This window comes from Mustela putorius, unplaced genomic scaffold (assembly GCF_011764305.1).
Source record: "Mustela putorius furo isolate JIRA1106 unplaced genomic scaffold, ASM1176430v1.1 tig00000997_pilon_pilon_pilon, whole genome shotgun sequence".
Lineage (NCBI taxonomy): Eukaryota > Metazoa > Chordata > Mammalia > Carnivora > Mustelidae > Mustela > Mustela putorius.
In genome coordinates this window covers 104,756-117,425 of record NW_025421527.1, presented here as the reverse complement: position 1 = coordinate 117,425, position 12,670 = coordinate 104,756, and the positions used below count along the sequence as shown (strand labels likewise).

At 40.3% G+C, this 12,670-nt stretch overlaps 1 protein-coding gene across 2 annotated transcripts in view; it reads left to right on the top strand.

Moving 5' to 3' along the window:
• The first annotated feature begins 427 nt into the window (after positions 1 to 427).
• Positions 428 to 12,670, top strand: part of UHMK1 (U2AF homology motif kinase 1) — a 52,436-nt gene continuing 40,193 nt past the window's right edge. The window contains exons 1-6 of one of the 2 annotated variants that reach the window (XM_045086549.1): positions 428 to 891; positions 2,228 to 2,520; positions 3,220 to 3,411; positions 5,379 to 5,473; positions 10,911 to 10,987; positions 11,139 to 11,237. In XM_045086549.1, the coding sequence (XP_044942484.1) occupies positions 624 to 891; positions 2,228 to 2,520; positions 3,220 to 3,411; positions 5,379 to 5,473; positions 10,911 to 10,987; positions 11,139 to 11,237 (1,024 nt within the window). In that variant the 5' untranslated portion in view covers positions 428 to 623. The remainder of the gene's footprint in view (positions 892 to 2,227; positions 2,521 to 3,219; positions 3,412 to 5,378; positions 5,474 to 10,910; positions 10,988 to 11,138; positions 11,238 to 12,670) is intronic. The other variant, XM_004751411.3, reaches the window with a different exon arrangement.

Below are 12,670 nucleotides of genomic sequence, written 5' to 3'. Positions count from 1 at the left end.
CCCACGTCCACCCAGGGCGCATGCATTCCGATAAGGCTAAGTGGACTCAGGAGCTCAGAGGCTGGGCTTCCAGAATTAGGCTGCTGGCAACCCCCTGGCGAGGGGCTGGCGGCGGTGGCCAACTCGCCGCTGCAGTAACTGGGCTACTTCCCTGGGGACACCGTCTAGGGGAAATGCAGGCTGGGCTTCATTCTCCTAGGTTCCCAGTGGTGAGGGACGTGCCTCCCAAGAAAAAAGGACCAGTCTTAGTCTCTGGTAACGTTTATAAAGCACTTTGCCTTGGCCTTAAGCAGGACGCACTCCAAGCAGCGCTCACGCTCGGGGCGTTTTTCCAAAACCCCACACCTCCTGTCAGCTCTAGGCCCGCCCCTTCTCGGCCCGCCCCTTCTCGGCCCGCCTCCCCGGGCCCGCAGGATTGGCTCTTCCTCCACTTCCGGCTTCTGGACCCGGGTGCACTCGGTTTCCGGTGTCATGGCGCCCTGAGGTCCCGGCAGTCGGAGAGGCGGCGGCAGGCACCTCCCTGCGGAGCCGCTGGTCCCGCAGGCGGGGATGTGACCGCGGGCCCGGCCGGCCTGCCCCGGGCGTCGCCTCAGCTCCCGCGCCAGTGCCCTCCGTCCACACCGATGGCGGGATCCGGCTGCGCGTGGGGCGCGGAGCCGCCGCGGTTTCTGGAAGCCTTCGGGCGGCTGTGGCAGGTACAGAGCCGCCTGGGGAGCGGCTCCTCGGCCTCGGTGTACCGGGTGCGCTGCTGCGGCACTCCCGGCTCGCCCCCCGGCGCCCTCAAGCAGTTCTTGCCGCCGGGAACCACGGGCGCTGCGGCCTCGGCCGCGGAGTATGGCTTCCGCAAAGAGAGGGCGGCGCTGGAGCAGTTGCAGGGTCACAGGAACATCGGTAATGCCGCTGCCTCCGTTCTCTTGCCCGGGTCCCGGCCCAGCCGTACACCCCCTCTCGGCCTGGCGTTCCGGGTCCTGCCCTTAAGGGGGGAGACTTGGGTCTGGCCCTCTCGTCGTCACCCGATCCAGGCCCCTTTCCCATCCCCCTTCACTCTGTCTGCCGTAGGGTGGAGGTGGAGGTCGGCTTTGCCCAGTGTCACGTAATAGATGCTCAGTTAAGTTCTGTTTTGCATCGGAGAATGCAGCACTTATTAGCATAGGATTATCTTTTTTAAGGGAAAAGAGGCATATCTTGTCTAGACTGGTTAGTTCTTGTATGGAAATTCTGAATCTTTGCATACCAGTGGAAAAATGAGAAATCCTTCTGGGGCTTGTGATAATGCTAATAACTAGTACAGATGTTATCGGATACATATTTAGTATGGATTTGGGAGAAATGACTAAGTATTCACATAGGAGTCCTCCGGAAGTGTGGAAATTAGGAACACTTTATACCTTTACCATGGTAAGACTATGTTACCTGATTTAGATATTCACAGTATAAGATACATGGTTACTGATGATTGATTTATGAAAAGCCTTCACTGTCATTACACTGAGTTTATAGTTATAGCTTTGGCTAATAAAGAAATGTCTTTCTCCCTGGCAAGCATAATCTGTGTGTAATTTGAAGAGTTGCTTTTTTAATATTACCACTTTCGAGAAGAATTTCTTAACCACTAGTGTTGACTTTTTTTTTTTAAAGCTTGCTAAATGATGTATATAACCCTGGTATTTAAGAGTGAAAAGGTTTTTTTTTTTTTTTTTTTTTTCCTTCAGTTTTTGCAAGCTTGAGGACTTGTTGAATCCCTGCAAGATTTAGTTAAATTGTCATCTTGAAAGACTTAATCTTGTAATATTTATTTACTTATTTTCCCCCTCCTTAGATTATATTATAGAACGCTATTTTGGATCAAGAACCAGTTTCCAATTGTGTTTTTGCAGGTTATGACATCCATGTTAAGAGTCTATAATGTTTAGATTTTATTTTTAATTATTTTTGCTTGGTACCCTGATTGTATATTCACCTACTGTGAATCCTTACGGAAATACAGTTTGATTATTGTGCCACATTTAATATCTTTGACTAGTATTGAGCTGTGGAAGCTTTTCTCATCTTGTTTCATTAAAATAACCCAGTTGCCACAAAATCTTACTTTTGGGAGAAACAAATTGCAGTGGAAGCGTGACGCTCATCTGAGCTATCCCAGATTTGCACTGCAGAGGTAGCTATGTTAGTTGTAACTTATTCTGAGTCTGATTTTTAAAGCATTATAACTCGTTTCTTTTTCTAGTGACTTTGTATGGAGTCTTTACAATCCACTTCTCTCCAAATGTGCCATCACGCTGTCTGTTGCTTGAACTCCTGGATGTCAGTGTATCGGAATTGCTTTTATATTCCAGTCATCAGGGTTGTTCCATGTGGATGATACAGCATTGTGCCCGGGATGTTCTGGAGGCCCTTGCTTTTCTTCACCATGAGGGTTATGTCCATGCAGACCTCAAACCACGTAACATATTGTGGAGTGCAGAGAATGAATGTTTTAAACTCATTGACTTTGGGCTTAGCTTCAAAGAAGGCAATCAGGTAAGAAATAATAATAAGGGTGCTTTGGTCAACACTTAGAGCTATTTCTATCTAAAATAATGCTTGGTAGGTGTCTGGGTAACTCTGTGGGTTAAGCCTCTGCCTTCGGCTCAGGTCATGATCCCCAGGGTCCTGGGATGGAGTTTGGCACTGGGCTCTCTGCTCGTTAGGGAGCCTGCGTTCGCCTCTCTCTCTGCCTGCCTCTCTGCCTACTCGTGATCTCTCTCTCTCTCTGTCAAATAAGTGAATAAAATCTTTAAAGTAAAATAAAATAATTCTTGGGGATAAAGCAAATAAAAAGAATTTCATTGTCACCATGTAAAAAAAGGGTGGATATTTGGGCTAGGTAGGGTAATTAACTAATGGGTAATTACTCTTACTGCTACCTTCAGACAGTGTTGGCACTCTGTCTCATGGCAGAGCACACCTAACAGTTCTGGCAAACCCTCCAGAGTGTCCTTATTTATCAGCAGTGCCTACAGACAGGAGACTCTGAGGAAATGAGCTTCTGTGTGGAGAGTGTACAGCTTGCCTGTGAGAAGTGCCCAGATGTTGAACCAAATAATTAGGGTAGCCAAGGACTAAACATTTTTGGGCAGTTTGACCGTGGTTTATTATACTTTTAGAGAAGTAAATATGCTGTGGCGATGGAAAGTGAGCAGTTGTTTATTGGTTGTAATATTGACTCATCTTCTTTAGGATGTGAAGTATATTCAGACAGACGGGTATCGGGCTCCAGAAGCGGAACTGCAGAATTGCTTGGCCCAGGCTGGCCTGCAGAGTGATACAGAATGTACCTCAGCTGTTGATCTTTGGAGCCTAGGAATCATTTTACTGGAAATGTTCTCAGGAATGAAACTGAAACATACAGTCAGATCTCAGGAATGGAAGGTAAATCATACCAGTGCTTTCATTTGGAGTCCTTCATTCTGATTTAAAAGTACTCGGTTTATCATGATTCTCACTGGAGACACTGTTTACTTCATCTCTAATACACTCCTCTTCCTGCATGTTTGATTACCTTCAACGCTACTATTTGTTTTCATAGCTACAGATGCGCTAGTGAGTATTGTACACTTGCTGATCTTAGCCTGGGGCCTGATGTGTAATAAGTGCTCATTAGAATGAATAAATGCAGAAGTGATTCAGTTATACTACATCCTACAATGTTGCTAATACAAGTATAAGTTTAATGATAATCTTTACGTAAAACTTTACAGTTACTACTTTATAGTTAAAAGTATTTTAATGCACAATCTCGTTGAATTTCCTAACAATGCTATGAAGATCTTTAGTGTATTGGTTATTCTTTTACAACTGAAAAACTGGAGGCACAGATAACAAACCACTTATTTGGTCCGGGTCATACCACTAGATGTTCCTGACCTGGGCTTCATACTCTGTTCTTCCTGTTCGAGTTCAGCATTCTCTCCAAGTTCCACAGTGCTTTATATTAATTTATATCCCATATATGAACTATCCTGGTGAAGTGAGTACAACTTATAACATTGTTTTTGTGGGAATGTGAGTTCGAAATTCCAGATCTCTGACATAACGATGAACTTTTTGTTGTTCATACCTTAAAAATTAACTACATTATGTTTTCAAACATTGTAGGGCCTAAGTGTTGTGATGGTATCCACGTCATTCAGGCTAGAAGTTTGATAAGTAATACAATGTTTAGGAATCATTATTGGTTTTCATATTTAGCAGCAAGTATTTTTCGAGCATCTAGTAATACATAGTTTGTGTATGGCTAGTGTACCATGTAGAGTTATAATTCTTTTCAGCCCTTAGTCATTTGTTTCTGGAAGGAATGCTTTAATAGTCTTGTGGGTGTACCTAATGCTTACTTTTGGCAAAAATGCTACCATGCAAGTAAAACCAGTATCGTTATTCTGCATTGGTACTTTCACCCAACCTAGAGACGGAGTAGTCTTTCTTCAGTGCTAACCCAAATACAGATCAATTACTTGCATTAGTTTTGATTATCTTTGAGACCTTTGGACTGTATCTGCTTGTTCCTGAGCTGATCAGAACTAGGTCACGTTCAGACATTTTTGTATGTAATTGGGAAGTATGATATATATCCTCAGTATTCACTCCTCTAAATAAAGACAGTATTTTATATTTTAATCACCTTTGGGAAGGCACAATTGCCAAGTGAGTATGAGTTTAGGCTCTGAAGTCAAACTATAGGGTTTATATCTTGCCTTCACCTCTTACTTGTTATTTAGGGTTACTGAACCATGATTTACTTTCTATAAAATGAGGGTAATAGCATTTTTCTTACAGAAGAAACTGAGGTTAAAAAATAAATGATGCCTAGTTCTTAGCATAGTGATAAGGATCGTATCTGGTCTTTTTACTCATGTACACACTTCTGAGACAGCTTAGTACTCAGGGAGAAAAGTTATGTTCCGTAGGATTTAGAGTATGAATAATGTGAGGGATGCAGATTTTAGATACTGCATTACTTTCTCTCTCGTGGTGTAGTTGTATCTAAAAACCAGTTAAAGACTCCTTACCAAGACACTCGGACTCAACTGTCACATTCATTTTCTCACTTTGTATGAAACTACATTTTTATAAGGTTGCTTTAGTATTCTTACTCATTCATCTAGTAAATATTCATACAGAGTGCCAGGTACTGTGCTAGGTGCTGAGAATAGAGAAGAAAGTTCCTCCTCCAGAGGCTTATAGTTATGCACATAATCCCCTCCAGTAAGATTATAAGCTCTTTAAAGAGGGTTTTCTTTTGCATATTACCTACCAAACAGTATGGTGCTATGTGGCTAGTACTCAGTAAATACAGAATGAATTGAATAACCAAAGGAAGACTTTTCTCCCTTTTTTAGGCAAACAGTTCTGCTATTATTGATCACATATTTGCCAGTAAAGCAGTGGTGAATGCCGCAATCCCAGCCTATCACCTAAGAGACCTTATCAAAAGGTACATCGTGTGTACTTTCAAGTTCCTATTTGTACATTTATCATATAAAGGTTATTTTTGTTTAGTCTTTGTTTTTGTTTGGATCTTACTGAATGGATCACGTTGAGGCTCTTCCTGGCAGCCATATCTGTGGTCTCTTGTGACTCTGGCAGTCCTGTGTACTTGGTGGACATTAGGTTTTTGTTTGTTTTTGGTTTTTGTTTGTTTTAGGCTTTTTTTGAAAGTAGGGTTTTAAAGAGCGTCTTTACTAACTAAAGACTGAGTTTGCTTTTGGACTACCAAAAAAAAAAGTTTAAAATAAGGTACCTATGTACTATACTTTAAATAATTACTTCTGGGCACTCTGGGGACAGATACTGTGTTTCTGATTTCTGAATAGGTCCAAGCACATCAGATGTTTTAAAATAAGACATAATGTGTATTACCAAATAGTTGGCTTTTCACATTTCTAGCATTATGGACCAGAAACGAATAAAATAATAGTTATGTTGCAAAACGATAGATTTCCCGATCAAGTCAGAATTTTACTTTTTCTTTGGAATATTGACCCTATAAACTTTCCAACTAGGTCTTTGGGGATTTTTTTGTTTTTGTTTTTGATTTTTTTTTTTTTTTAGCTTTTTATTTTGAAACAATTACAGATTTATGGGAAGTTGCAAAAATGTTACAGAGAGGTCTGTGTGCCCTCCATCCTGTTTCCCCCAGTGGTAACATCTGATGTAACTGGAGTACAATATCAAAACTAGGAAATGGACATTACAGTCCACAGAATTCATTCAGATAAGAACTTAAAAATTTTACTGGCACTTATTCAAGTATGTTTGTGTGTTTTACCAATTAGTTTTCAATAGCTGTTACTATCTGATTGCTATTAGCTTTACAAGTGGCATTTTACTTGGAAAAGATGGCATTGTGAAATTATGTAATGGGTTCTAACTTGGAAGTCAAGTCATATAAATACTGGTATTGGCTTTGTCTTTGTTTTTGTTTTGTTTTTATTTTTTGGTGCAAAAAGGTGATCTATTAAGGCATGGGATAGGCCCCGTGGGCAGAAAGAGCTCCTAGTATTGACTTGTTATTTCGGATTTCCCCCCCCCTTGATTGTGCAGCTAACACTAAATTTGGGAGCTGTGGAGAATTGTGATCAGCAAAATAAAAATTGTAAACCTACTCTCTAGTGTAAGCACTTTGGTGTATTTCTTTTTGGGATTTTTCTATGGATTTTGCTGTGTATGCATGCAAATTATTTGAACCATTTTTTATGGTAGAATAGAGCACAGATGCTGAAAACAAATGTGTAACTTCATGAATCCTTAGGAATACTCTTGTAGTCACCATTCAGGTCAAGAAATAAAACTTTGCCAGCTACCCCAGAAATTCTCTGTGTGTCCCCATCTCAATTTTCAGTCCTTCTTCCTCCCTAAAAGTAGCCTCTGCGTTGACTCTTACGGTAATTACTTCCTTGTTTTCATTATAGCATGTATCCTTAAACACTGTGGTTTACTATTGCTCTTCTAAACAAAAGTCTCTTTTAAGTTTCTTTTAATCTGAAAGGTCCTTTTCCATCTCCTACCCCGCTTTTCCCTTGTTTACTTGTTGGACAACCTAGGTTGTTGGATCAGTATAGCTGTCTGCAGTCTGAATTTTGCTGATTCTTGTGTAGCGTAACCTATTTCTGTGTTCTTCCTATATATTGGTAGTTGTATCTAGAGGGCTACATTTTTTTTTTTTTTTTTGGCGTGACCATAGATGGTGTTATGTTTTTTTTATTATAAGGAGGCACATAATATAGCCATCTCTGTTTTATGTGTTAGTAACTGTTCATGTTACTTTGGATCCATTACTTTGTTAGGAGCTGCGGAATGGGGATGTTCTCATTCTGTCATTCTGCTTCCTTTGGTTAACCAAAGACAAAATAAATGCTTGATTCTTTCTCTCTTTATTTACTAGTTTTTGTAATGAGTTGATTCCTGTCATCCTCCAAAGGGTACCATTTCCTTTTGAAAGTTCAGTGTGTTTTGATTTGGTACCTGCAAATGATTGCAGTTCTTATCCTCACTGAAGCTAAAATTGCCCCATCTTTGATGACTGTGAGCTGTGTGAGTTGGTTTCAGCAGACCTTATTATCTTTTACAGCTTCTTTGCTCTCTGGTGTGACAAGATGTTCCCAGTTCGTCTTACACATTTCCTGCCCCACACTTGGAAGTAGCCATTTCTCTAAGAAGCCTGATTTCTTTTAGTAGGAAATAGTACTTTAAAAAAACAGTCTGGGTTTTAGGAATACTCCTTGCTACTGGGATGGTCTTTGTTTCTAGGCCTTAAAGTGGATGTAGTTCATACTGATATTTCCAAGTCAAATTTGAGACCAGAGGTTTTATTTAACTTGTATTTCACATCTCTTTCTCCTTCTGTGTAAAGAATTATGGTTCTTAAGGACAAGGGGAATGCTAGAATTAGAATATTTTGTAATTACTCATTTGCTTTATTCCAGCTTACATTAAAACTGTCTCAGAATCATAATATTCTAGGAAGATTACTGAAATTATTTTTGCATGTGCTTTTCCCATTCTTTCTCATTTGAAAATTAGTTGTATCTGTGTCATCAGTTTCTGTAACCATTATGTGCCATACACTCTGTTTGAACACTCGCATTTATTCTCAGTTCTGCATGTAGCTGCACATCACTGTTCACCCCTGGTCCCTGTGGGGCTGTCTCTCTCATCGTTTTAATTTCTGAAGCTTGATCTCTAGAGACCATAGGATTCATGTTCCCTGAGCTCTTGCTTGCTGGTGGTCAGTTGTGCTTATTATACTGGAGAGTCATTCATCTGGGTGTAAAAATGAGTGGCATTCTTTTTTTTCGTGAGTGTCTTAAACATATTACTCCATTTTATCCTGGCATGTAGTGTTGCTGTTGAAAAGTCTAAAGACACTTTTAATTGTCTTTATATTAAAAAAAAAAATCAATTGGTCTTTTTTGCCTAGATGGCCAGACAGTTTCATCTTTTTAAAAGTCTATTGATTTTGGAGCGCCTGGGTGGCTCAGTGGATTAAGCCTCTGCCTTCGGCTCAGGTCATGATCTCAGGGTTCTGGGATCAAGCCCCGCATTGGACTCTGTGCTCAGTGGAGAGCCTGCTTCCCTCTCTCTGCCTACTTGTGATCTTTCTCTCTCTCTCTCTCTCTCTGTCAAATAAATAAACAAAATCTTAAAAAAAAAAGTCTATTGATTTTACCAGAATATATCTTGATTTTTGATTGTTCTGGGTTGATATGGTCAGGAAAATAGTTTCAGATCTCTTTGCTCATTTATTTTAGGGTGGTGTTCTTAAATTACTCTTTTTAGTATTCTCTTGCTTTGATTTTCTCCTTCAGGCACTCCTATTATACGTATATTGGATTTTCTTTGACAGTGTTCATTATTCTTATTTCTCTTGAATTTTTTTAAATCTCTTGTATTCTTTTTTATTTTATTTTTTTAAAGATTTATTTATTTGTCAGAGACAGAGAGAGCACACACAAGCAGGAGAGGGGCAGAGGGAGAGGGAGAAGCAGACTTCTATTGGGCAGGAAGCCTGATGCAGGGCTCAATACTAGGACCCCGGGATCATGATCTGAGCCAAAGGCAGACACTTAACTGAGCCACCCATGCGTCCCTGTTTCTTTTTTATTTTTAAAGATGTTCCTTTCCACCTTCTGTCTATCTTTGAGATGCTATTGCTGTATTTGTTCATCCTTCAAGTTCTTGTAGCTTTATTTTATGAAGTGATTTTTTATTATATTTCTAATTCTTTCTGGAGTTCTATTACCTAATTATTGAGATTTTCTAATTTTGATTTCTCATATCTTTTATCGTTTTAAAAAATATCGTTTGCTCATTTTGAAACAGTAGGTTATCATGTCCATCTGTGTTCTTATCATGTCTTTCTGGCATGCGTTCATTGCCTCGGGCTATCATTTTGCAGTTTTGTCTTTTGTGTAATAATTTTGTTAGTAATACTTTTTATGTGGTTCATTTTTATATGAAATTCATTTTCTAAACTTACAGAAGAAGGTGTAGTTCGGATAGCTTTTCTAATTGTAGAGGGCTCTTCCTGTTTTTATGTAATGTTAAAAGGGGGGGAGGTTTATTCTGAAATCTCTGCCTCTTCTCCTCCATTCCTTTTTCCTGGTCTCTCTCTCTACCTCTCTCTCTCTCTCTCTCTGTGTTAATTTTATTTACTACATCCTACTCAATTTGGATTCTGTTTTCCACATTTACATTCTCTGTGGGACTTTGCCCTGGGAGGGAGCTTTAGCTAGTTCATTTTGAGAAGTCATCATTTCTGGGTTATTCCAACCCCTTCAGGTTTTACAGACTTCTTGCATTCACTTGGAATTAGAATGTATACCCCCTTGTAGTTACAGTTGATTTTTTCCAATTGACTTACTGGGCTTTCCAGTCAGTACCTGTTGGATATTTTGGGTTATTTTCTCTGCTTCATCAGATCGTCTGTTGCTTTTCTCTGCTTCCTTCCACACAGATGTCGATATGGTGCAAGACTTACTGCTATGATGGTTTGTTCCTAGCCTCTTGTATTTTGGTATTTATTGGGGTTGCTTAGTTTTGTGGTAAACGTCATCCATGGGTTTTTGATTTTGTTACCAAGTTGTGCTGTTGTAGGGGGATTTGATAGAATTCAGAAATCATCTCATCACTGTCATCTTTTTTTTTTTTTAATTTGGATTACCTAAATTTATCTAGCGCTTTTTTTTCCCCCACTTAATGTTATATAGTATGGATGACTTTCCCATGTTGCATTTATTAATCAGAAACATTATTTTAAAATATAATATTGTGCCATAGGTGTGTATCATGAATTACTGAACCATTTACTTAGAAATAGCTTTGGGGCACCTGGATGACTAAGTCGGTTAAGTGTCTGCCTTTGGCTCAGATCATGATCCCGGGGTCCTAGTATTGAGCCCTGCATCAGGCTCCCTGCCCACTGGAAGTCTGCTTCTCCCTCTCCCTCTACCTCTCTCCTGCTTGTGCTCTCTCTCTCTCTCAAATAAATAAAATCTTAAAAAGAAAAAAAGAAAGCTTTTATATTTTTTTGTAGCCAAATGGCTCAGTAAACCATGCTAATATAATTAATGTTGTGATGAACACTTAGACATTTTAATTTTCTTTAATAGTTTCATTTTCAAAAGATTTTTTTTTAAGATTTTATTTATTTAATTTTGAAAGAGAGCACAACCAGGGGGAGTGGCAGGCATAGGGAGAGACAGAAGGAGACTCCCTGCTGAGCAGGGACCCTTATGTGGGACTCGATCCCAGGATCGTGGGATCATGACCCAAGCTGAAAGCAGACGCTTGCTTAACCAGCTGAGCCACCCAGGTGCCCCTCATTTTCAGAATTTGACAGTAATTACAAAGATACACGTTTTGTGTTTTAGCATGCTTCATGATGATCCAAGCAGAAGGATTCCTGCTGAAATGGCATTATGCAGCCCATTCTTTAGCATTCCTTTTGGTAAGTTGCATACATCTTTATTTTTCCTTGGTTGTTTTACAGTCAAATAAGACATCAGAGCTCAGTTGCACTCCCAGGCTCTTTTGCCTAGTGTTTATCCATTGATTTTGGTTGAGTTTACATTTAACCGTGTTACGATGAACCTTAACAGCCCCTCATATTGAAGACCTGGTGATGCTTCCTACTCCAGTGCTAAGACTACTGAATGTGCTGGATGATGATTACCTGGAGAACGAAGAGGAATACGAAGGTAACTGCTTCCTAAATTGTATTTTATGTCTTTTGCAAGTAGAATAGATGTATTGTTTCATAAGTTTCTCTATTCTCTTAATTTATATATGAGGATATTGAACTACATGATTTCTAAAGGATCTCACTTTTTAATTCCTGTTGTAGATTGAATATGTCCCCCCAGAATTCATGTGGCAAAGTCCCAGTCCCCAGTGTGCTAGTATTTTGAGTTGGCGCCTTTAGGATTTAATAGGACTAGGTTATGTCCTGAGGGTGGGGCCTTTTTTTTTTTTAAGGGTTTTTTTTTTTTTTTTTTTTAATTTATTTGACAGAGATCACAAGCAGGCAGAGAGACAGGCAGAGAGTGAGAGGGGGAAGCAGGCTCCCCGCTGAGCAGAGAACCCGATGCGGGGGCTCGATCCCAAGACTCTGGGATCACGACCTGAGCCAAAGGCAGAGGCTTTTAACCCACTGAGTCACCCAGGCGCTGAGGCTGGGGCCTTTTTAAAAAGATGAAGAAACAGGAGAGCTCTCTCTGCTGCGTGAGGTTATGGCAAGAAAGTTGCCAGGTACATGGGACACCGAATCTTCCTGTACCTCGCTGTGGGAATTCCAGCCCTGGGGACCAGAGAAGTAAATGTCTGTTACAGAAGCCACCCAGTCCGTGTCTGTTACGGAAGCCACTCAGTCCGTGGCCTCTTGTTCGAGCAGCCTGTTTAGGTGAGGACGATTCCTTGGGCCCGCTGGACTCCTTCACTTTCATAAGCCTTTCCTGAATTAATCAAGATTAATTTTCCCAGCATGTTTTTTCCATCTGCTCTTTCTAGTCCTGCCCTGTGCTTCCATTTCTCCATCTTAGCTCTGAGCTAAGCCTGGGTGGCTCAGAGGGTTAAGCCTCTGCCTGCAGCTCAGGTCATGGTCTCGGGTCATGGTCTCGGGATCCTGGGATCGACCCCTGCATTGGGCTTTTGGCTCAGCAAGGAGCCTGCTTCCCCCTCTCTACCTACTTGTGATCTCTCTCTCTGTGTGTCAAATAAATAAATAGAATCTTTAAAAAAATTGGACTAGGAGAGTGATATAGTCAGACTGAGGTTTTTGTAAGAGTAGTCTGAGAGCAGAGTGGTGAATGGACTAAAACAGAACCAAGTTTAAAAATAGATGCTCACTGAAACTGTACGGATGAGATCTTTGTTACCTAATGTGGATGGTGAAAATGTTTGACAACCCTCTTACTGGTAGAGTATAGGAGAATATTTTCAAAATACATTTCACATCATTGGAGAGAGTTTAAATTGCTAAACTTTATGAAAGGCAGATTGGTAATTCTAACAAACTTACAAATTTATATTCATTTTGTCCTAGTAGTTCCACTTCTAGAGTCAACTTGGAAATACATAAGTGAAATGAGATAGATACAGATTTATCTGTTACAGTATTTATAAGGGCAAAAAA